Here is a 25,146-nt window from a genome sequence, read left to right on the forward strand (position 1 = left end):
AATAACTATACATATTTCAATATCATATTTTTTCTTTCTTTTTCATTGGCAATTTTATGTGAATAAAAAAAAAAAAAAAAAAAAAAAAAAATTTTCTTTTTTTGCTAAATTCTAATGATTTGTTTTGAATAGAACATAAAATGAAATTAATAAAATAAACAATAAAATAAAATGAAATAACATAGTACAACATTCTTTCGTAACACAGGTAATATGGATATATTCGTATAGGCTAATAGGAAGCAATATTAGCACAGCCTTGTTTACTACATAAACATATATATGTACATTTACGTATTCATACACAAACACATACGCGTAATTTCCGCTATGAAAATACTACACACTATCGGTTATTCTCCTTCGCCCTCATTTTTCTCTTTTTGGTTTCTCAGAGATTTTCTCTTAACCCTTCCAGGTCTACCACCCCCATAAGGTGAAGTCGTCGAAAAGTCGATGTGTTTTTCTGAGTCCACACGTACTAAGAAAGATGGAATGTCTACCATTTGTTTACCAACTCTTATATGTCTTTGTCTAATTAATACCCTAGCATGATGTACAGATTTTGCTAATCCCAGTTTAAATACTTTTGTTTGCAGTCGTCTTTCTAATAACTTGGGTAAAGTCAATCCTAACACATAATCTAACTTTTCTTCATTCTCACCTAATAATCCTTGACGTACCATTCTTCTTAATAATGCCTCTCCTTGGAAAATTCTTTTCGGGCTTTTCTCTTCTAATGTTAATAAATACCTTGCTGCTGAACGGATCTTGGCCAGTAAGTACTGAACTCTGTAAAAAAAAAAAAAAGAAATGAAAAACGAAAAGATGTAAAGAAAAAAATACGAAAAAAAATTTGGAAAAAAATAAAGAAAATTTAATTTTAATTTCAATTTTAATTTCAATTTTCATCTCAATATTCATCTCAATATTCATCTCAATATTCATCTCAATATTCATCAAAATTTCAATATAAAACAAATGTGCATCTAAAAATGGCTAATTTGCTGGCACATTATACCACGTTGTAAAAGAGGAAAAATGAACGTGTAACCGTAATATTAAACATTTTACCATGCTACACAGTATCAAGAGTGTGGCTATTTATCTACTGTTAATAATATATTATATTTCATAATTATTAATATAGAGAAGAAAAAATAAACAAAATAGGAAACAACTCTATACTATATTTATTAAAATACATACCTCCATATTTCTCTCTTGTTCTTAAGACCATACTCCCCGATTAATTTCAGTTCCTGATCTAAACGTTCCTACGGTGATAAGATAAGATTAGGAGAATGAATAACATATTTGATACGTGAAAAAAAAAAAGAAAAAAAAGGTCCCCCAATAAGAATATATATATGTCTATAACTATCTATATATATATGTACGGATTACATTCCGCCTCATTTAGGATAAAATGAATTATAAAAAAGGGGGCAATGAAAACACTACGAATGGAATACGGTACACGTAATAGCAAAAAGCTCGTACAGGAGGTGTTAACATAATTTATAATATATGGGATAAAATAAATGGAAATATGTACATAATACATACATACATACATATATGCGTACGTATGCATATGTTTAAGTGTTTTTTTTTTTTTTTTTTTTTACTTTCTCAAAGGGACGCTTTGGGTTTCTTGCAGTTTTGGAATAATTTCTGTAACTCTTTGGCATCTTCTATTTTTTAATTTTCTAAAATGTAATTATATGCAATTTCAGGTACTAAAAACGTATGTTTTTCTCTTTTCTTTTTTTTCTCTTTTCTATTGTTTTATAATTTGTTATCTTTATATTATAAATTTTGCTCTTATTGAAACTTCTGATCCTTCTCAGAACTTTCACGATTTTTATAATATTTACAATTTTTGCAATATTTACAATTTTTGCAATATTTACAATTTTTGCAATATTTACAATTTTTGCAATATTTACAATTTTTGCAATATTTACAATTTTTGCAATATTTACAATTTTTGCAATATTTACAATTTTTTTTTTTTTTCTTCTGCAACCTATATTTTTGCTTCAATATATTTTATATTTTTATTTTTTTTCTTTGCAAATTAGAAGCTTCAAAAAACTGTTGTGCATATTTGGGAAGTTCAATTGGTAGTATACATAATATATAAACATGTTATATATACATGTACTTAAATATAATACGAACATGTTATATGTATATATATATATATATGAGTACAAGGTGTACTTAATTTTTATTTGCTCATAAAATGTACATTAGGTATATAATATATAATATATGGGATAAAAATTGAACGCTATTTTTTGCTTCCGTGTCAAATTTGTACGCACCGAACTGCTTATATATATTAATGAATAAGTGTAAGGGGAGCTAAATATTTTATCTATACATGCATTAATATATATATATATATATATATATACATATATACATATATAGTATGAATAGTATTTGTTATTTTTGGTACTAGTGAAAAGTTGCATATTTAAAGAATAAGCATACAAAAATAAAACACCAAATCTTACGTGAAATACGATTACTATTTAAGAAGTCAAAGATTTAGCGTTTTCTATTTTAAGAAATATACATTATATTAAAATTAAGAATACTCTATAATTTTTTTCTTATTTTATCTTAAGGCTGTTATTTTTTTTTTTTTTTTCTGTATATTTCCTGTTCTTCTCCCTTTTGATCACTCTATATTCGTACTATCACTATTTCCGAATCATGGTGTAAAAAATTGACTTTATGATGGGTTGGTACGTACATATGTGTATAAATATACATGCATACATATATGTGCACTTAATTTTTTTTTTAAAGAGTTATTATCCTTTTAATTTTAGTCCTTTTAACTCTGTATGTTCACCAAGTGAGTTTCACAAGAACAATTTTGAGAAAAAGGGTAAGAAAAACAAAAAAATTGTAAATCGCAAATGTAAATTTTTTACGCTCACCTCTTTGTTTTATATTATTTTGTTTCCTTTTTTTTTTTTTTTTTACAAAATTGAGGTAAATTTCATTCCTTTCGTGAAAAAAATTATGAACACGCAAGAAAAAAAAAAAACATATATTTAAAAATAAAATAAAGAGAAAGTGTAAAGCAACAAAGTGATAGGGATAAAGTGACCAAGAGAAAAAGCTTTGCTATGATTATATATCCAAATAATAGTGTCATTCTGTTGGTTTTAATTCCCTTTTTTTTTTTTTTTTGTAAATTAAAAATAGCAAAAAGCTCACTACATTATTATTACAAAAAAGTACACACAGTTGCTGAGAATGGAAAGAATAGAAATAATAATGTGTATGGTATTATTCAACGCAAAAAGAATTTAACACATAAATTATTCTTTTTGAAAAAAGAGAAAAACGTCAATCATTTTTTTAATTATAATAAAGACTTTGGAAATAAATTAATTAGTATACTTTCCATAAATCATAATGTAATTCTCTTAGATGAAAAGGATTCTAGCGTATTAACGAACGTAAATATTAATAATGACTGTTTAAATGAGTTAATAGTCCCTTTTAAAGGGGCACACAGATTTACAAAATGCTACCTTTTTCATTTGAAGAGTGGCAATTTGTTATATGAGGGCCTCGTGAACTCCGAAAAGAAGGAGGATGGGGAAGGTGGAACAATGAGAAATGGAAGTAATACAAATGGAATTAATACCAATGGAAGTAATACCAATGGAAGTAATACCAATGGAAGTAATACCAATGGAAGTAATACCAATGGAAGTAATACCAATGGAAGTAATACCAATGGAAGTAATACAAATGGAATTAATACCAATGGAAGTAATACAAATGGAAGTAATACAAATAGAAGTAATACAAATGGAAGTAATACAAATGGAAGTAATACAAATGGAAGTAATACAAATGGAAGTAATACAAATGGAAGTAATACAAATGGAAGTAATACAAATGGAAGTAATACAAATGGAAGTAATACAAATGGAAGTAATACAAATGGAAGTAATACAAATGGAAGTAATACAAATGGAAGTAATACAAATGGAATTAATACCAATGGAAGTAATACCAATGGAAGTAATACCAATGGAAATAGTTCCCATCATAACAGTAGTGAAAGATGCTGTCCGCACTTGAGGCCCCCCCATATTGAAAGGTACATTAATCGGCAGCTTGTAAAACTAGCGAATGAACTTATAAGCATGAAAAAAATCTTTGAAAAAAGAGAAAAGCAAACACAGGGAGGTGATAGTAGTGATTATAGTTATACTAACCAAAGTAGCGATATTAACAACGTTAGTTGTGGTACCTGTGATGGCATGTGGTGGGACTTTTATATCAACAAAAAGGAGAAGCCACTGAAGTGCTTTGTTTATCTGGACCTCCCTGAAGGTACAGTAATGCTTAAGCCCAGAAAAATAAAAGATAAGAATTTTTTAATTTCTATTAATGCATTAAATGATATTAGAAGAAATAATAAGGATATATTAAAAAATATATATTTTAAAAAGTTTAATATAACATTTGATTATATATATAAAAATTGCAATTTTATAACTCTGTTAATTAATAAATTTATAGATCAGCCATATTTTATGAATGCATTTACATTATTTTCATTATTATCATCTCTTTATATTATTAGTGATTCATTTTATCAAAGTTTTCTAATGTTGTTAAGTAGCGAAATAATATGGAATCCTATTATATATAACGCTTGGTGTAGTATATACCATACTACGTTACCACTAAAATTATTTATGATTAAGCAAACTTTTTCATATTCTAAGGTAGCTTTTGATTACCTAGTTGAACAAATAAGATCGAAGTTACTTCGTTTAGAAACGTCCTTAATTAACTCTTCTTTGAAAAGAAAAATTCTTGTAGATACTAGGAAGGAAAACACCTATGATAGGAAAACGTTTGTTATAGCAACAGAAGACTATAGCGAGAGTGATAACGAAGGAGATTTTACTTACATTTAAAAGGGGGGGGGAGAAAAAAGGAAGGAGAGGGAAGAGTGAGAGGAAAATAAAGTGTATATATAAAGTGGACATATAAAAAGCATATTGGAGCTTAGGAGTGGAATTACCCTCGACAGTATCAACCGCGATAGCAACGAATGCATAAATGAACATAGGTATAGTTATATATTTATCATGGTATATCATAGGAAGTTTTCCTTTGTTAAAAATTTTGAGTGACCTTTTTTAATATATATATATTTTTTTTTTGTTAATATTTTTGCCTATTTTTCAGTTATTTCATTTTTCACGTACATTAAAATTCTCTCATTTGTTGTGCATATTTTAAAGTTATTACATATTTTTGCTAATTTAATTTTATAATCTGTTATGCTTATTTCAAATATTATTTTATTATTTTTATCTTATTTATTTTATTTTTTTCGTATTATTACATTGCACTTCCTTCCGTATGTATACAAATATTATAATTTTACCAAGCAGAATGCGTGTATATATTAATTAATCTACAATGAATGAATATTTTCTTTTAAGAATTTAAATTAAAAAAAAAAAAAAATTATTCTGGCAGAAGAGGTTCTTATGGATATATATATGTACAAATATATTCATGGTCAAGTGGGTATGCAGTAGTCACTACAAGAATGTAAGCATGTTATTAGTATGTGGGGGGATGATCGGAAGGTACATCAACTGGATGCTTTTGTTCGTTCACGTTAAGAAGAAAAAAAAGAAATAAAACAAAGCAGAGTAAAAGAAAATAAAAAATATAAACAAAACAAAACAGAACAAAACATGAGTTGTAACACTCTATGCATCACTTTTGCAAACATCTTCGACTAAGGATCAAAAAAAGAAATTGTATTAAAAGTAAAACAGAGAGAAGAGATAAATTTTCCAAAACTAAAAATTTTGAGAATAAATAAATTTCATGCGCGTTAAGAACCATAAAAACAGTCAAAAGATATGATACAAAAAATACTTTACCATCGTCAATTTTTGTTCTTTTCATAAATATGAGAGAGTAAAATAAAATTGCACACAAACACTACGTTTATTTATGTTATTGTCTACTTTAATTTGTTATTCGTAATTTGTAAACAAGTTGTACGTTACGTAGGGTACTTGACCTTTTTCAGCTGTTCTATTTGTTCTCTTTTTTTTCAATTTGAAAACATAACCTCCTCAATTAAAAATATAAAGTAAAAAATATATAAGGTGAACAAAATACAAAATAAAATAAAGGGGCTTCCTTTATTATGATACTTTCAAAAATTAAAAATGATCCATTTGTTCTTTTAATTTATTAAAAAAAAAAAAAAATGAGCAAACGTTAGAACATAGGCTGGTGTAGTAATGAATATAACAATAAAGGGATCGCAGATGCAAATACCAGCTATTCTGCTAGAAATAATAATAGTACTTGAATATATTATAATATTATCAAAAAAAAATAAAAAAAATAAAAATAGAGAATACAAAAAAATATATGGAAAAAATGTAGAAAAGATGAGGAAAAAATAAAGAAAATATAATAGGGGTTTTATGTTAATAATGTAAGCGATAAAGTACCCCAAATAATTAATAATAAAAACGCCATAGCCATGAAAAAGAACAAAAATGACTTTTTTAATGAATATCAGAACTTCACAATTCCAATTAGAGAGCGATGTAAATAATATCAAAAGAATATAGTACATTTAAAAAAATATATGGTAAAAAACATAATATTGAAAATTTACAGAATAGAAAATTGCTGATATTATCAAGTACAAAAATGCCCATATTATCAAGTACAAAAATGCCCATATTATCAAGTACTAAATTGACGAGATAACAAAATATAAAAATGACGAGATAGCCAAATACAAAATTGAGAAAATAAAAAAATTGAGCCGTAATAATACAACATAATTCACAAAAGACAAATATATGTTAGGATTACTATTAATAACAAAATTAAAATTCATTAAATCTTTGAAGTGATAGTAGTAATTTCTGCCTCTCCATTATGTGTGACATTGAAGTATCAAAATTATATGGACGAAATATTACATTTTTATTATCCTTTAAAATTTGTTGTTAAAAATTATTCGCATATATATGTAAGTGCATTAATTATTAGTATATATATATATGTATATCTCATCACTAGCAGCAGTATCAAATTTTTTGGGTAAAAAAAAATATATCATGAAATTTATACTTCCGTACGAGTATTTTTTTTTTTTTTTTAATCTTCGAAAAAAAAGTTGAGTTTATTTCTAGATTAACGTTCTATTTTACTGTATTGTATTTTTTTTTTTTTTTTTTTTTTTTTTTATTTCTTAAAAATTTTACATTTTTGCAACTAACGCAAATGTACTTAAATATATATATATATAATACATATATGGCAAAAAATAGAGGAGGCGCTATTTCATACAGATAAACATATATATATGATACATAAAAAAAAACACATATATATGCATACATATATAATGTATGAACGTCTGCATCATATTATAATTCTCTATATATGTTTACATATATGTTTACATATATGTTTATATATATGTACATAATATATTGTACATATATATATATTACATATTTATATTAATAGCCTTTAAAATAGAGAATGCGAACAATAGAATAACATTTACATTATCAGTAACAAGCACTAGGGACGAAAAAAGATAGCTTTTAACATGTGTATATTTATTTCTACATTCGTACATCATTATCATGTATTTTTGTTTATTCATATTTCTTTTTAGTGAGGTCATTAAAATTTTATTAATTTTATGTATTCATGATTACATTTTTGTATCAATTGCATATAACCAGGCAATAGTAAAAAATAAATTTTAATATACAATTTATTATTTAAAATTTTTAATTTATATTTTAGCACCATAAATTTTCACGTTTAGTTATTTTTTCTTACATATTTATACGTATACTTATATACGTTAGATTTAGGTGGGTTTTAATTTTCTTTTTAAGCGTTTATTCTTACCATTTTTATTAAACCATAGAAAAAGGGTTTAAAAATAATTGATGAATATAACTCATCTTAACATGTAGTTTTTTCATCTTACGTTTTGCTAATACTTAAATGCTCAAAAAAGTAAGAACATTTTATTATTATTATTATTATTTCGGTATTTTTAAGAACAAATACTTTTATATTTTTTTATACGTATACAAAAATACATGTAAAATTGTATACATACTTCATATAATTTTATTTTTTTATTTCCCCCACCCATGTATATAATTTACCATGGATTTAATAATGCAGTAAAACATAAATATACGTACATATACATATATATATACATATATATATATATATTTAAATACATTTTTCAAATTTTTTTTAAATATTTCCCCCGTTGCTTATTTTTAAATATATAAAATATATAATATATATATAAATACGTGAATACATTTATATAAATAAATACATATGTATATATATTATTATATGTAGAGAGCTTAAGATTTTCATATTAAATTTTTTTAATATGTATTATGGTTTCATTTAAAGAGTGAAAAATATAACGGAATAATAAAGTCGTCTTTTTCCTTATTCTGCCAAAAAAAAAAAAAAAAAGAAAAAAAAAAGATTTATTCTTACATTATATTAATTATCTAGATAGTTTCATATTCTTTATAAAAATATATATAATAAATATAAAATGTAAAAAAAAAAAAAAAAAAACACTCAGAAGGGGGGGGAAGGTATATATATGTATATATTATATAAATTACCATTTATAAGGGGAAAAAAGAAAAATTTCGTAAAATTATTGTGAAGTATATATTTATATATTATTCTTACATGTTCCAGTGAATATACATATATAACGTTTGTGATATTTTGTACTTATGTATATATATATATATATATATATATTAAAAGTATTACATAATTTTTTAATACTTAAATTTCGTGATTCGAAATTTTTTTTTTTTTTTATATATATTAACTTAAATATATATGTTTACGGATGAATACGGATATATATATAAGTTTATATATTACGCTTATATTTTATTTTTGCGAATTTTATCTGAAAGTATACGGTAGTAGGTAACACTTCATAAATAGATCTTTCAAATTAATTTGATATAAATATGTTTAAATTTTTAAACATGTTACTTGTTTTATTTTTATGTATTTTTTTTTTTTTTTTTTTTTTTTTGTTTCAGTTATTCTTTTTTTATATTTTATCACACTAATTAAAATTAGACTGCTTTCCATTAAGTAGAAATAATATATATATAATATATGATATATATTTAGACAGCTTTACACCAAGGCATATATACGAAGATGTAAATATATATATATAATTACGCATATATAAGTATGCATATATAGATACGCATATATGAATGCGCTTATATATATATATATATATATATATATGTATACATACTTATGGGAAATCTTCACGTACATATTTTAATTTGCATTGTACATATTATCCTATCGTTTTATTTATTTCCCCATTTTTTTTTTATAATATTTTTCCTTAATCTTTTTTTATACCTTTTTACACCTTTTTATACCTTTTATAGCATTTTTCATTTTTTTAAAAATTGTAGCGTCATTTTTTTATGATGAAAAGAGAAAAATATGGAAACGTAATTTTTCCTCTTTTTAATTAACCATTTTTCGCACTCTACATTTAGCTTTTAGCTTTTCGCGTTTCTGTTTTATGTTCTATGCTTTATGTTCTACGTTCTATGTTTTACATTTTCATGTTATTTCATTTATTTCACTCCTATCAGTGTTAATATTCAATTTTTTTTTTTTTTTTTTTTTTATGCTTATTACGTCTTGCTTTATTTTCTTATATTTATTTTCCCCATATTTTTAAATCACACATTATTTATTCCAAAATTTTGTAATATTTTTTATTTTTATTTTCAATTTTTTATAACCATATTATATTTAAATATTTTTATAACGTTAAATATAGTATTATATTTATTTCTCCTAATATATTTTTAATATTGCCACACCCCATTTTTTTTTTTTATTTACTTCATTTTGTACCTGCCAGTTTTTTTTTTTTTTTTTTTTTTTTTTTTTTTTATGCTTGATAAATTCGCCACGAAATATATATAATGGTTTTTTACACTTCAACCGAAGGAAATAAAATAAATGATTATGTTATAACTAGATCAGTAAGTACTAAAAGAGTGTATACTACTACGAATATATCAGAAGGAAATATAAAAAATAAGAAGGAGGAGAATAGTAACAGCGAAGAGGGAGAAGGAAAAGAAGAAGTATTACATAAAAAAAATATTGAAAATAATTTGCAAAATCTTAAAGATGATTTAAGTAATTCTCTTGATTTTGGTTTATTTATAAAACTAAAAGATTTGAATAGTATCCAAAATAATAACATACATGAAATTAATGAATTATTGAAAAAGGAAAAACAAGAGAAAAAAAAGAAATACTGTAGTGAAGTGAAAGCTGTTACTAATAAAAAGAAAGAAGAAATTATTATAAAGAAAAAATATAATATTAAAAAAAAGAAAGAAAAAGAAACTGAATCATACGGACAAAGTGATCTAGTATTGGACACGTGTGAAAAAGCGTGGAATAAGGAAAGGAAACATAGCAAAAGGGATAGCATTTGTAATAATATAGACTGTAGTGGTGGCAATATCGGTGGTAATAGTAATAACTTAGGCGGAAGCAGTAATAGTAATAACATAGCTAGTAGTAGTAATAGTAATAACTTAGGTGGAAGCAGTAATAGTAATAACATAGCTAGTAGTAGTAATAGTAATAGTAATAACTTAGGTGGAAGCAGTAATAGTAATAACATCAGTAACAGTAGTAATATTAATAACATCAGTAGTAGTACTAGTAATAACATTAGTAGTAGTATTAATAATAAAATCAATAGTAGTACTAATAATAAAATCAATAGTAGTACTAATAATAAAATCAATAGTAGTAATAGTAATAACATCAGTAGTAGTACTAGTAATAACATTAGTAGTAGTATTAATAATAAAATCAATAGTAGTACTAATAATAAAATCAATAGTAGTAATAGTAATAACATCAGTAGTAGTAATAGTAATAACATAGCTAGTAGTAGTAATAGTAATAACATAGCTAGTAGTAGTAATAGTAATAACATAGCTAATAGTAGTAATAGTAATAACAACAGTAATATTTGCGGCAATATCAGTGGTAATATAAGTGGCAATAACGGAAGTAACATTTGCTATAGTAAGAAGAAGAGGAAGAGGAGGGAGAAAGAAGATACAGATTTCGTAGTTGCAAAAGAAGGAAGGAAAGAATTAAAAATGAACTATAACATTAATAATAAAGAGAAAGAAATAATAGTTAGAGAAGAAGATGATAAAATAAACGATTACAATAATAATACTATTAGTGAGTTTGATCATATAGAAATAATTAATAATATTAGGGATGTCGAAAAAAATGAACAAATAGAAGAACAAATAAAGGAGCTCGAGGAGCTTGAAAATTTAGAAAGAAAAAGAGAAGGTGGAAAGATAAGTGAAAGTAACAACAGTAATAATAAAAATAGTAGTTATAGTAATAATAACAACTGTAATAATAATTATTATTATAATAGTAGTAACAATAATTATAATAGTAATAGCAATAAGTATAATAGTAGTAACATTAATTATAATAGTAGTAACAATAAGTATAATAGTAGTAATTACAATAATAATTATAGTAATAGTAATGGTTATTACAAAATAAAGAAAGAAGAGGAAAAAAAATATAAAAGAATTGAAAAAGTGATCAGTATAAATAACAATGACAAAGAATATTATAATGATCATCATCATGACTTACGTTTAACAAGCAATAAAGAAAATATCGAAATACTTAATGAATCGATTGAACAACTTCACAGGGATATAGAGGAAGAGGAGGGGAAGTCACATATGGTCGACAATGTTTATAACAACATAATTCCATGTGAAGATAGAAGTAATAATTATAATAATATTAATCATAACAGTAGCAACTATAATAGTAGTAATTATAACCATTGCAGTAATAATAACAGCAGCAATAATTACAGCAGCAATAATTACAGCAGCAATAATAAAAGCAGCAATAATAAAAGCATCAGTAATAAAAGCATCAATAATAAAAGCATCAATAATAAAAGCATCAATAATAAAAGCATCAATAATAAAAGCATCAATAATAAAAGCATCAATAATAAAAGCATCAATAATAAAAGCAGCAATAATTATAGCAGCAATAATTATAGCAGCAATAATTATAGCAGCAATAATTATAGCAGCAATAATTACAGCAGCAATAACAACAACAGCAATAACAACAACATCAATAACAACAGCAGTAGTAACCATAATATTAAGGGGGGTAGGGTTCTACGAAATCTGAACAAATCCAGTGTTATAAGTGAAAAAAGGGCAAGTACAAATAAAATGATTAAAAGTTATTCAACGAAACAAGTGACGCCAAATAATGTAGGGGTACTTGGTAGAAGAAGGAGAAAACATTCAGATTTGACCACTGTAGAAAACGAAAATATTAATAGAGTTAGTAATACAACTACAGCTGGAACTACAGGTACCATTACAAATAACCATGGTAGCAGTTGTAACAAGAATATTACGAGTAGTAGGAGTAGCAATAATAATAATACCATTGACAATAACTACTTGAATAACACAATCAATGATAATAACAACAGTGATAACATTGAAAGCAATAACACTGAAGAGGAGAACAAGAGTGTACATTGTTATAACAATTATAAAAATTATAATAATTATGGTAATTACAATAGTAGTGGAAACAACAACAGTAGGAGTAATTTTGATAATTATAAGGAAAATTTTGCTAATCAGAAAAATAATGATTACAACATTTATAATAATTATAATGGAAATATTAACAATGGTAATGCAAAAAATAACAACACGAATGAGAATAATAGCTACGATGATGCTAATAATAACAACACGAATGAGAATAATAGGTACGATAATGCTAATAGTAGCCATGATAATGCTAATAGTAGCTATGATAATGCTAATAATAGGTACGATAATGCTAATAATAGGTACGATAATGCTAATAGTAGCTACGATAATGCTAATAGTAGCTACGATAATGCTAATAGTAACTACGATAATGCTAAAATCAACAACAGCGCTGATGTAAACGAGGGGAGTGTGTATAAATTATTAACTACGTGTGTAAAAACAAACGAAAAGATGGTAAATGGAAAAGGTACTGCAAAATTAAAAGGCAACAGAGGTAAAAAGCACAGAAAAGCATTTAACAAAATTAATGTTAATGCGAATATTTTAAAAAGTATAAATAAAAATAGTAACGCAAAATATGGAAATACAACAAATGTTAATACCTATGTTACACACAATAATGAAAGAAAAGATAATAATGCATCAAATGAAAATTCAGAACTTACAATTCATCAAAAAATTAAAAATTCTTCCGGATCTCATTTTAATAAGCAGAACAGTAGGGGAGATGATACATATGCTAATGAAAATGCCACTGATTATGTTAATAATATTAACAATTCCGCAAACAATTATTCCTCGCGTTATAATGAAAGATACATTGAACCGCAAGATGAGCCGGGTACATTTATACATTATGCATATGTATGTATATATGTGACTTATATGTACTTGTACACTAGTGTATATGTTTACATGTTGGACTGCATTTTTTAAAAGAATGTTTTAATTCATCCGTGTGCAATTTTATTTATTGCCTGTTCACTACCTAATGCCTTTTTTTTTTTTTTTTTTTTTTTTTTTTTTGTTTTTTCCCCTCACTTTTTTAGAACAAAAAAAAAGAAAAAAAAGAGTTACGGAAGAAGGATCCAAAGAAAGTAGTAAAATAAATGTCGGAAATAATTATCAAGTGCCCAAATTACCAAACTTCTTTTTATGTCGCTCAGAATTGATGTATAAAAATTATGAGACAAATGAAGAATCAAATGATCAGTTTTGCCTGTCCTGTTCAGGTTTACCTTGTCACTGTCGAGTTGGGGAAGCTACATTAGTATATTCTCCTCTAATGCTAGAAAGAGTAAGAGAGAAATGTATGAAGAACAGAGGTTATCACAAATGTGTAAAGAATGAAATTGAATTATCAGCATATGTACAGGAGTGTGCAAAAAGTTGGAAATCAAACATAGATGAATGGGTACCATTTTCACCTGAATATGCATATAAATTATTACATTATGCAAATTATGATCCATATAAAGCTATAAGTATTATGAAATCATCCGAATTTTCTTTTCGAAAAATTATGGATCCACCTACTAGAAAATATCAAAATAAATGGAAACCCAAAGACAAAAGGGAGCATATTTCGAAAAACCCATTCCCATCTCCATTAACCATAAGGACATATCTGTCCAAAAGACATCATAACAGTGGTTATCATTTAAGATAACAGAAAAAAAAAAAAAATACTCTTGAAAATGTACCTACTATATTTTTGCTCAACAGTAGTATATGTAATTTACATGGAAATTATTTTTAAAAAAAATTAAATTTGAAGAGCGAAAAATTATGAAGGAAAAGTTAGCACAAAAAAAACTGAGTAGCTACGATATTTGTGAGCGCATTTCAGGCACTCGTCTATGTTTACCGCATGCGTATGTACACACATACACACGTACACGGTCAAAACATACTGGTAGAGTTAGCATAATTCATGTTATATACTGTACTAATAAATTCGGGACTCAAATTAACGTTACCTTGTATTATTATGCTAAAAGAAATGTTTATATATATATAGTAAATTTATATTTTTTTTCTTTTTCTGGAATTTCCCCATATATTTATGATAAATAGTAAAAGAAAAATAAAATGAAATTTTTTAGTTATTCCTTTTCTTATTATATGTAGGTAAAAATACCGAATTACGATAAAATTTCTTTATATAATAGAATTTTAATTTATACATTTAATATTTTTACCTTTTTATAGTTTTTTTTTTTTTTATTTTTTTTTTGTTTTTATTTGATTTTATAACATTTCTTTTTAAAATTATTTATACCTTATTTTTTTTTTCTTTCTCCATTTTATATATATATATATATATATATATCTTGATAGATTTACGCCTTCTGTATATATATATTATATATATATATGTTACACCATTTTAAACCTATTTCTTAATTCCCATTGAAGTATGTTTTCACATTTTTTTTTTTTAAATATTTTAAAAATAAAGCTATTCTTTCACAACTGCAACTCATATATAATATACTTAACATGCAATATATATATAAATACATAATACAAATATGAAAAATGCTTATATATGCATAGTACTTAAATGCATACTGTACCTTATGAAGTTTTAAAGTTTATTTTTTTTTTTTAAAATCATAAAATACTTTTTAACAGTTAATATTATTTTTTTCAATTTCCTCCACAAAAAAAATTATTAACTTCTTGGTATTTTCTTTAAGTTTATTTTGTTAATAAAAAAAAAATATATTGCTGTAGCATGGTGAAAGCTTAGAGGATATAAAAAACAAATATTTGCTACATGTTACAACGCAAATATATACAACATATATATGTATGCAATGTATGTGTATATGTTTGCAAAACCGTATTTAAAAATTTGCGCAAAGATTTTGACGAATATTTATATTTTTTTTTTTCTGTTTATTGTCTTTTTTTTTTTTTTTTTTTTTTGTTTGCGCTTTGTTCTAAGATTAAAAATATGATACAGCGTGATTAAGCATGATAAGGCATTTCATTTTATTTAATTTGGCATATAATGGTTATATATATATGTATGTATGTATGTATGTATGTATGTATGTATATATGTATGTAGTTAAGTTTGTATTTGCATCTTTTAAATTATAATATATTTTTGTATGTGTGCTAAAAGTGTGCTATTTTTTTGAGTGTATATCATGTATATATTGTAAGGGCAATTTTTTCCCCTTTTTACTAAAAGATAAACACTCAAAAATTAATTAAAAATATGGTTAAATATGTATATATATATATATATATATATATATATATATATATATATATATATAATATATATATGTATAAATAAAAAAATTAAAAATATAATACACAATACATGACATAATATGCTATACTGCTGATATTCATTATTCCCATAAATAACGGCAATATTAATGCATAGATGCACGATATGCATAATATATACATGTATAAATACATGTATCAATGCATGTGTAAGTGCACGTATCAGTGCGTGTATAGATGCATATATATTTATGTATTTACGGCCCTCAAAATAAATTCGTAAAATTAGGAATTTATTTTAAAATATGAATTTATTTCATTACGCCTTCTTATTTTATACAGTTCACTAACTCGTTTATAATTATTATTACTAATACTGTTGTTACTATTCCTATTCCTACTCCTATTATTTGTTCACTAATATGAAAGAAGCTCATTCAGCTATTTTATTAAACCCACTGTTCATGTCTACTTGTACCACTTGATTGTTCTTAAAGTATGAATCTAGGTCGTTATCTAATCTTGTTTTTACGTTACTTGAACCCATATAATTATCTAATTCGTCATCCTGTATTGTTAAGAGGCATTTAGGGTAAACAAAAAAAAAAAAAAAAATAATAATTAACTACGTAGTAAATACGGAATAAATTAGGAATAAATAAATTAAAAGGTCTTAAAAGATCGAGAAATGTAAAACTGATCAATTGTGTCCTTCAAGTGCAACAATGTCAATGTATGTTATATATCCGGGAAGAGCACAAGTGTTATGCTTATATATATATATATATATATATATATGTATGTACGTACTTCCATACATGTGCACACACTTGTGTATATATATATGTATACTTTTTCCCAAATTATTTTAAAAAATATCGTAAAAAAAAAAAAAAATTTGCGTGCTCCATTTTTCATTTTGCGTTCTCCACTCTTTCATAATTCACAAAAAGTACATGCATAAAACTAAATTTTTTTTTTCTTTTAAAAAATATACCAATGCCTTTGAAGTTAATTTTCCAATTTTGTCATGTAAATTTTGAGTTTTCTTAAAGGTGAAATTTCTCCTTTTACCACTTCTAAAATTGCTTCTCCTGTTTCTAAAATTATTTCCTTTTGATTTTCTCGAATATATATCATATCCACCACCAGAGTTTCCAAATGCTCTATTATCTTGAAATTTGTTTGCTAATTTTCTCTTGTTTTTCGAAAAATATGTATTACCCCCACCTCTTTTATAATATTTTCTATTCATCATAGATAAATTGCTACGTCCGTATGGCTTATAAATATGTTTTCGTACGTCTAATTTTTTTTTTTGTGGTGTAAATTTAAATATTTTACCTGTAAATAAAATTTATTTTGGAATATTTAAAGCAAAACTGTATGGAAAAAAGATGAAACAAAGGAACAAGAGAATTAATAAAACAAAAAAAAAAAAAAGAAAAAAAAAGCCATTTATTTAAAAAAAAAAAAAAAAAAAAAAAAAAGGACAAAAGCATAATACATATTATATATATGTATGAGCTTTCGTTCTCGACCAATTTTCTGCACTTTTTCCTGTTAATCTGCCATAACGCGATTGTTTTTTTTTCAATTTTCTTTTTTTTTTTTTATTTTATTTTATTTTATTATTTTATTTTTTTCTGCAAATGTTTCAGCACTCTCCTGATTAATATAAAGCCATAATCCATAACACAATATAAATATGACACAGTACAAAAGTATAACTCGTAACAATGGAATAATGTGCACTCTTTTTTTTTCCTTTCACTTTTATCTGACAGCGCTCAACTACAACATCATCATATATGTGTAAATACAAAGGATATACGAAATGTGAGAAATGCGCAAAATGGGCATAATAAACAAAAAAAGGAAACTTTTGGAATTAAAAGAATATATTATTTATGAAGCACAAAATTTGATAAAAATATATTAAGCATTCGTTAACTCCCCATCAACAGAAAATTAATTGTATGCGTATAGTATATGTATGGTCTTTTGACTTCCTTAAAAGTATGCAATTTTTCTGCTCCCCGACATACAACAAAGAAAATATTTATGTCCTCATATTTATTATACATATATATATACATATTGTATTTTGGCAAAAAAATGATAAATTCCCCATTTTTTTCATTTCCATCTTCTTACGAATCAACCAACACCCTCCCTCTTTGTAATTATAAAAAAAAATATCTCAATACACACACAAGTGCAAAAAAAAAAAAAAAATAAATAAATATGTATTAATAATACTTGTCATAATAATAATACTTGTCATAATAATAATATTGGTCATAATAATAGTATTACTCATAATAATAATATTAATAATGATAAATGTATTAGTATTAATAATATTCAAACTGTACAAATAAAACAAAGGTACAAAATAAATAGGTGCTCATAACATTTGAATAATTCGGGTATAATTTGATTAAAATTTTGTTACAAAAATAGTAGTGGAAAAAAAAAAAAAAAATCTTCACTCCTTCAAATAATTCGATATTTATCTTATTATTTATGCAACAAATATACAAAATTAAATTCCGCATACACTTTTTTCCTTATTAATTTATAATATTTATAAATATATTAATAAATATATTCATAAGTATACCCATAAATATATTTACAACAAATCATAAATATTTTTGTGTGTATGTGTAGCTTTTCTAAGAGTTACATTTCCATTTTATATATCTTAAATACCAAGTAATTACACAGTAGCAATTTTTCATATAAAATTGAATTTAACACGTATTAACTTCCATATATAACTGTAACGGCTCACACATTTTGTACACATGCCGAAATATTTATTATTCTTATAATATGACGGTGATTTTTCAATATTTAAATATATATATATATATATATATATATACTAATAAAACAATATGTGATACAACGACAGAATGGATAAATGCGAGGTGAGAAATCCTGCATATCATCCATCTACTTGGTTTTTACAACTATAATACTGTTGCTTTAATTAACTCCTTTCATCATCAAAATATTTTTTTTAAATGTCTATTAATCTGAATATGTAGCCTTTATCTCCATTAGTACGTACGTATATAACAATATATATAAATACACACGCACATATATATATATATATATACGTATATATCTATATAGACATTTTTGCACTGTATTTTTAAATGTACAATTCATTTTTTTCCTAATGAAGCTTCTTCACAATTTGCATTACATAAAATATTAAATGGTAATAATTCAAATTTGGCTTTTTTTTTTTTTTTTTTTTTTTTTTTTTTTTTTTTTCACACACCTCTACTTGGTTGATAAGAATATTTTGAAAATCCTGCTTTTCGTGTTTTTGCTTTTCCATCTTTGCTTCTTCCTTCGAATTTTTTCCTTTCCATTTTTGCCATTGTTACTACTTGTGTATTTGTGCTTGTGTGTTAACTGGAGAATATACGTATATATGTATATAATACAATTTGTAAGATAAAGGAAAAACGGAAAATATATGCGGTTTATACCGTTTATTTTTTCTCCTTCACTGTCTGAACTAAGGATAATTGTTGCTTTAATTTTATTTTAATTTTGTTTTAATTTTGTTTTAATTTTGTTTTAATTTTGTTTTAATTTTATTTAATTTTGCTTTATTTTGTTTTATTTCGTCTTATTTTTCCTTTTTTGAATACACTTATACCCTTGTTCTTCGTTAGCTTATAATGTTTGCCACTTATATTATTGAGTACATATGTGTATTTGTATTTTCATATATTTTCAAATACATAAATACATATAAGTCTGCTTAAGTATTTTCTGCTATCCCCCTTAAATAAAATCTTCGTGTTTGTTTATTTTGTGCTGTAGTATATGGTCTCTAACAATTTTACAAGATAACATTAACAATGTATATATACAATGATTTAAAAACTTTTATTATGCTAAATATCAACGTCAAATTTTTATATTTTGTACGTATGTATATGAATATAAATACATATGTATATACATATGTATATACATATAAATTTATTTATTTATATGTATAGTATGTATATTTTGTTTTATATATTTATTCTTAGCTCAATAAAAAAACAACAGCAACTAAAATTTTACTCATATTAAAATAATTTGTACTTAGTAAAGTTACCATAAAAAATGTACAATATAATAGTGAAATGTAAATAATATATTTGTTTAATATATATATATATATATATATAAATATATATTATATTTATGTATAATATATAAATATGCTATGTACGGTTATTATACATATAATTTTTTTTGTTCATAATATCATATAATAGTATAATTTATTTTTAACTTTTAAAGTGTTTCCTAAAAAAATAAAAGTTAAAAATACAAATGAATGAAGGATTGTATATAAAAAAATATAGCTTCCTCAATTTTAAAACTGTTATTTCATTTTATATATATATATATATATATATATATATTTATATTTTTATTTATATATATTTTTTTATTTAATATATTGCTCCTTGATATGTGATATATATAATTTTAAAAAAATATATTACCGACTTATTCGTAAAAGAAACTTTTAATTTTCTTTTTTACTATTATTCAGTCATATATAAAAGTATACGTACAATATATGTATACAAAATTTATATTTTTTTTAACAAGTTACATAATAATAACATTAATTTAGTAAAATAAGTTCTTTTCTTTTTTTTTTTTCGTTTGTTCAGTTATGGATTTTTTTTTTTTTTTTAAACTTTCTTTTTTTTTTTTTGTCGTACATGCGCATGTTTAACAAAAAAGGATGAAAAAATATAAAATGAAATATATATATAAAATGTAATAAAAAAGTAAACTGATCTTAGCATATTATATATATATATATATGTTGTACGTAAAATAATGGGAAAAATTAAGGGAATAAAAAATGCCATTGTATGTATAAAATTGTTACATATATATTGATATACATATATATATATATATATATATATGTACAATATATGTAAATATGTTTTCTTCCGTTAGCGACCACTTTCTATTCGTCAAAATCTCTTCCATTTAAAAACATGAAAATGAAGCTCTTCAATAAGCAGCATATATAAGAACGTGTACGTATATATGTATATATATATGTATATATATATGTATATATAAATATATATATCTATGTATATATAAATATATATATCTATGTATATATAAATATATATATCTATGTATATGTATGTACAAAGTAATATTTGTGATCATTGGGGGTCTCTATTACGCTGCTTTTATAAAAGCTATTGTTAAACGTATGTTTTACATACCAGAACTTGCGTAATTAGGGACCTTGCATATATAAACAAATATTTATTTATTTGTATATATGTTTATATTTATAATTTATATATATATATTTATATATTTATGCGTATTTGCAGTGTGAAAAATATTCGCTCAGAGAGAACTATGAAAAGTTGAATTTCCTGTTTACATTTTTGGTATTTGAAGCATGTGAATTTGAAATGCTTACAAAACTTGCGTAGCCTATTCAAAATAATGTTTTATAATTTAACTCGCAAATATAAATAAGTCGGAGAAGTTTGAATAATTAAGATAGTATGATATATACTAGGTGCATTACAGTTATCACCGTTGTACTTCCCTTGCACTTCTTTTTTAATGCATATTTTATTATCCTATTATTATATAAAATTATGTATGTTACTCTTTACTGTCATATGAAATTTTAGGACCAGATAGTTTCATATCACAACGATTACTATACTTAGATTGAACATTTATATATAAAAGCCGTCCTGATAAAATAAGAAGCGGGCCCATTTTTAATTGTATATATGTCTCTCTCTCTCTCTCTCTCTCTATATATATATATATATATATATATATTTATACATACATATATACTATACCTTGTATAGCTCTGTCGCGTGTAAAATGCATTTTAGCAAAAAATTATATACAGCTATTTCTCACAAGGCCACAATACTAGCTACGCACTAATGTAGCTTTTTATATACAACAAATGTAGACGTATACAACTATATGCATGTTTATGCATATATGTTCGCGAATCACTCAAACATATAATAAATGTACACATTTGATCATTTATTCTTCGTGGATGATAGGGTAGCTAATTTTAAAAAAAACTCGTGTGTATTATAATAAAGTTAAACGTTCAAATTGGTATAATTGAAAAAAAGGGGGAACAAACGAGAAAATAGTATAAAAAAAATGCGAAAAAAACAAGAAAAAAATAGAAACAGAACGAAAAAAAGAATAGTAGAAATTAGCAAAAAAACGAGGTAATCCAATTGATACGGTTCGCTACGCAAATACGCATTTTTCTAATATATTTTATTTTCAATAGGTGTAAAAGGGAGTGAGATAGGGTGCGTCCCACCTGTTCACTTGAACTCGAACTTCCTCTCAAATTCGGACATAAGTAATTCGAAAAGTAGTTTGGTAATTTTTGAAAAGGCATACAAATCTTCTGTTATGTAAGGGCAATATATTCTATGATTTTCAATAGCATTAAACGGACGAATGTAGTAGCACTTTTTTTCTTTATTTGTATTGCCTTCATCATTGATATACTCCATTGGAGGAGTAGTTAAAGTATAGTAGTCATATAAAGTTTTAATAAAAAATTTGTCATCGTCCATATAACTACAAATTTCTAAAAAAAGTTTGCTCATTGAATCTTTTAAAGAAAGTTTAACTTTATACAATTTATATTCTGAACAGTTAGCCTCTATTTTATTATTAGCAACCATATCATTTTTACTAAGCGAAGTATTACTATCTTCTTCATTCTCTTTCAAATTTTTACTACGTTTTTTTGGAAGAAAAAAATGTTTTAATGTCCATTTGAGAGAACTTTCTGTATCTTTGGTTAACCTTTGATTTTCCATTTCACTTATTGTGCTATCATCCCTAGGGGCAGCTTCTTTTCCGTTATCCACTCTGTCGTCATCGTCCTTTACGGCACCCGCCTTGTTTCCACCCTCTTCTTGACCATCCTCTTTTTCTCCATCTTCTTTTTCTCCATCTTCTTTTTCTCCATCTTCTTTTTCTCCATCTTCTTTTTCTCCATCCTCTTCTTTTCCATCCTCTTCTTTGCCATCCTCCTCTTTTCCATCCTCTTCTTTTCCATCCTCTTCTTTGCCATCCTCCTCTTTTCCATCCTCTTCTTTGCCATCCTCTATAGCGCTTTCACCCCCCTTGTCAACATAACCACTTATTAAGTTGAAAATTCGCTGCATGACGTTCATCCCATGAGCATTTGCATTTTCCCGCCGCTCCTTCCGGTGGCGCTTCTTATTTTCTAAATCTTCCATAATGTCTTTTGCTTTATCTGCGTCGTAATCCTTAAATAGATGTAGTTCGTTATCTGTACTAGACAAGAAGGAATAATTTGAAATGTCCACTTCTCTGTAACAATACCTACACAAAAGAATATGTGATGAGTACTTTTTGCTGTGATATGGATTATCTTTACAAGTCCAACCTAGTAAAGCAATTATTTTAAATATATTAACATGTTCGTAATTATAGTTTTTCATTTTGTTTACTATTTTATAATACATATTAATATCTTCCTTTTCATCGATTAGTAATGAAGTAGAATATTCGTCGTCGGATAAAATATTAATATAATTGGTAACATCAAATAGATCAAAATGTAAATTATTTAAGTAATTCATATCTATTATGTTCTTTTCGAGATGTTTATAATTTTTTTTAATTTTTTCTATCCCTTCATCAATGACACTTTTATTATTTAAAAAAATTTGAATAAAATGTTTTTTAAAAAATTCTACATGAGAATTAAAGATTAAAAATTTCTTTTTTGATATATCATCATCTAGATGTTTTTTAACAATAAGTATTAAATCGTTGATAGTTTTTTTAATATTTATTAGTGGTATTTTAACTAAAGAACTTTTTATCAACTTAGTGTTATTTTCATATTCTTCCAAAATTTTTTGTCTACTTAATGATTTATCATCAAGTTTAAAGACAGATAAATCCATGATTTTATTTTTCCATGGACAGTTGTCTAAGTGCAATAAACACAAATCATTTATTCTTGTATACATTGAATAAGTATTTTTTTCATACACATATTTACATTTGCACATTTCACACTTTATAACACACTCACTTTCACATATAAAACCATTTCTAGCTAAAATAAGTGAACACAAATGTGTAGGTTTTCTTACCCATATTTTAAATGTATTGATTCTATTTATGTAAGACACTTCATCATATAAATACCTTTTACTATCTTTTATATACTCCTCTTCTTCTTCATTTACAAATTTTTTATTTACGTCAATAAGTTCTTCTGTTACAAGTTTTACCTCACTTGTTGCTATATCCCTCCCAACACTTTCATTTTCCTCAACGGGATTACTCATCTTTTACAACACGTGCTAAATTTTTTTTTTTTTTTTTTATATTTTCATTTGTTCGTCGAAAAAGGGGCAAGAAGTAATTGAGCAAGATAGTTGAAACGGGGAAGTAAAAGTAAAATTAAATAGGAAAAAAAAAAAAAAAAATATAAAATATAATAAAATAATGTCGCATAAATAGATATTACATTGTTGTTCAATATATAATAATAAAACGCAGTTACATATGGTACAAAGAAATGATATGATATATAGTAGAATTGAATTAAAAGAAAGGAACAGCGCGAAAACAAAATTTTCTGCTACAACTAATATTCACATATATCATCCACAATACATACTAATACACAACTAAAAAATATGTATTCATTTCTTTATTTATAGATTTCATTACTACTAAGTCATAACGAATAATTCACAATAAATAGGAAACACATAAAATTTGAAAAAATGTACCAAAAAGTTATGAACAGTTAAGGTAAAGGAAAATCTATCCTCTTAATTGGCTTTACTGTTTTGTGAAACTGGGGTTTTACGTAAATGTGTATTATACTTAACAAATATAGAGAGCACGTTAACGAAAGAAAAGAAAGGAGTAGTACACGCTTGTATTCATATGGAAGTGGTACATATATATGTGCGTACATGCACGTGATGCGTGGGCATGTTTAAAAATTGGCTAATTTTTAATGTAAAAAAAACAAAAA

The 25,146-nt window shown here is 24.7% G+C and overlaps 5 protein-coding genes across 5 annotated transcripts; 2 read left to right on the forward strand and 3 right to left on the reverse strand.

Annotated features, from left to right (window-relative positions):
• Nucleotides 1-353: 353 nt before the first annotated feature.
• Nucleotides 354-1,694, reverse strand: MKS88_003196 (40S ribosomal protein S9; the record flags this gene model as incomplete). The annotated part of the gene is made up of 3 exons (XM_067216266.1): nucleotides 354-792; nucleotides 1,210-1,277; nucleotides 1,632-1,694. 3 exons carry the CDS (start codon nucleotides 1,692-1,694, stop codon nucleotides 354-356), a joined length of 570 nt encoding a protein of 189 aa, XP_067072931.1.
• A 1,458-nt stretch (nucleotides 1,695-3,152) lies between these two features.
• On the forward strand, nucleotides 3,153-4,970 carry MKS88_003197 (uncharacterized protein; the record flags this gene model as incomplete). Its single annotated transcript, XM_067216268.1, has 1 exon — nucleotides 3,153-4,970. One exon carries the CDS (start codon nucleotides 3,153-3,155, stop codon nucleotides 4,968-4,970), a length of 1,818 nt encoding a protein of 605 aa, XP_067072932.1.
• Nucleotides 4,971-10,097: 5,127 nt separating this feature from the next.
• On the forward strand, nucleotides 10,098-14,451 carry MKS88_003198 (EELM2 domain-containing protein; the record flags this gene model as incomplete). The annotated part of the gene is made up of 2 exons (XM_067216269.1): nucleotides 10,098-13,623; nucleotides 13,832-14,451. 2 exons carry the CDS (start codon nucleotides 10,098-10,100, stop codon nucleotides 14,449-14,451), a joined length of 4,146 nt encoding a protein of 1,381 aa, XP_067072933.1.
• Nucleotides 14,452-16,464: 2,013 nt separating this feature from the next.
• MKS88_003199 (FoP domain-containing protein) lies at nucleotides 16,465-17,286 on the reverse strand (the record flags this gene model as incomplete). The annotated part of the gene is made up of 2 exons (XM_067216270.1): nucleotides 16,465-16,599; nucleotides 17,029-17,286. The coding sequence occupies 2 exons, from the start codon at nucleotides 17,284-17,286 to the stop codon at nucleotides 16,465-16,467; spliced, it is 393 nt and encodes a 130-aa protein (XP_067072934.1).
• Nucleotides 17,287-22,426: 5,140 nt separating this feature from the next.
• Nucleotides 22,427-24,445, reverse strand: MKS88_003200 (zinc finger protein; the record flags this gene model as incomplete). The annotated part of the gene is made up of 1 exon (XM_067216271.1): nucleotides 22,427-24,445. One exon carries the CDS (start codon nucleotides 24,443-24,445, stop codon nucleotides 22,427-22,429), a length of 2,019 nt encoding a protein of 672 aa, XP_067072935.1.
• Between the last annotated feature and the right edge of the window lie 701 nt (nucleotides 24,446-25,146).

Source organism: Plasmodium brasilianum, chromosome 10 (genome assembly GCF_023973825.1).
Source record: "Plasmodium brasilianum strain Bolivian I chromosome 10, whole genome shotgun sequence".
Taxonomy (NCBI): domain Eukaryota; phylum Apicomplexa; class Aconoidasida; order Haemosporida; family Plasmodiidae; genus Plasmodium; species Plasmodium brasilianum.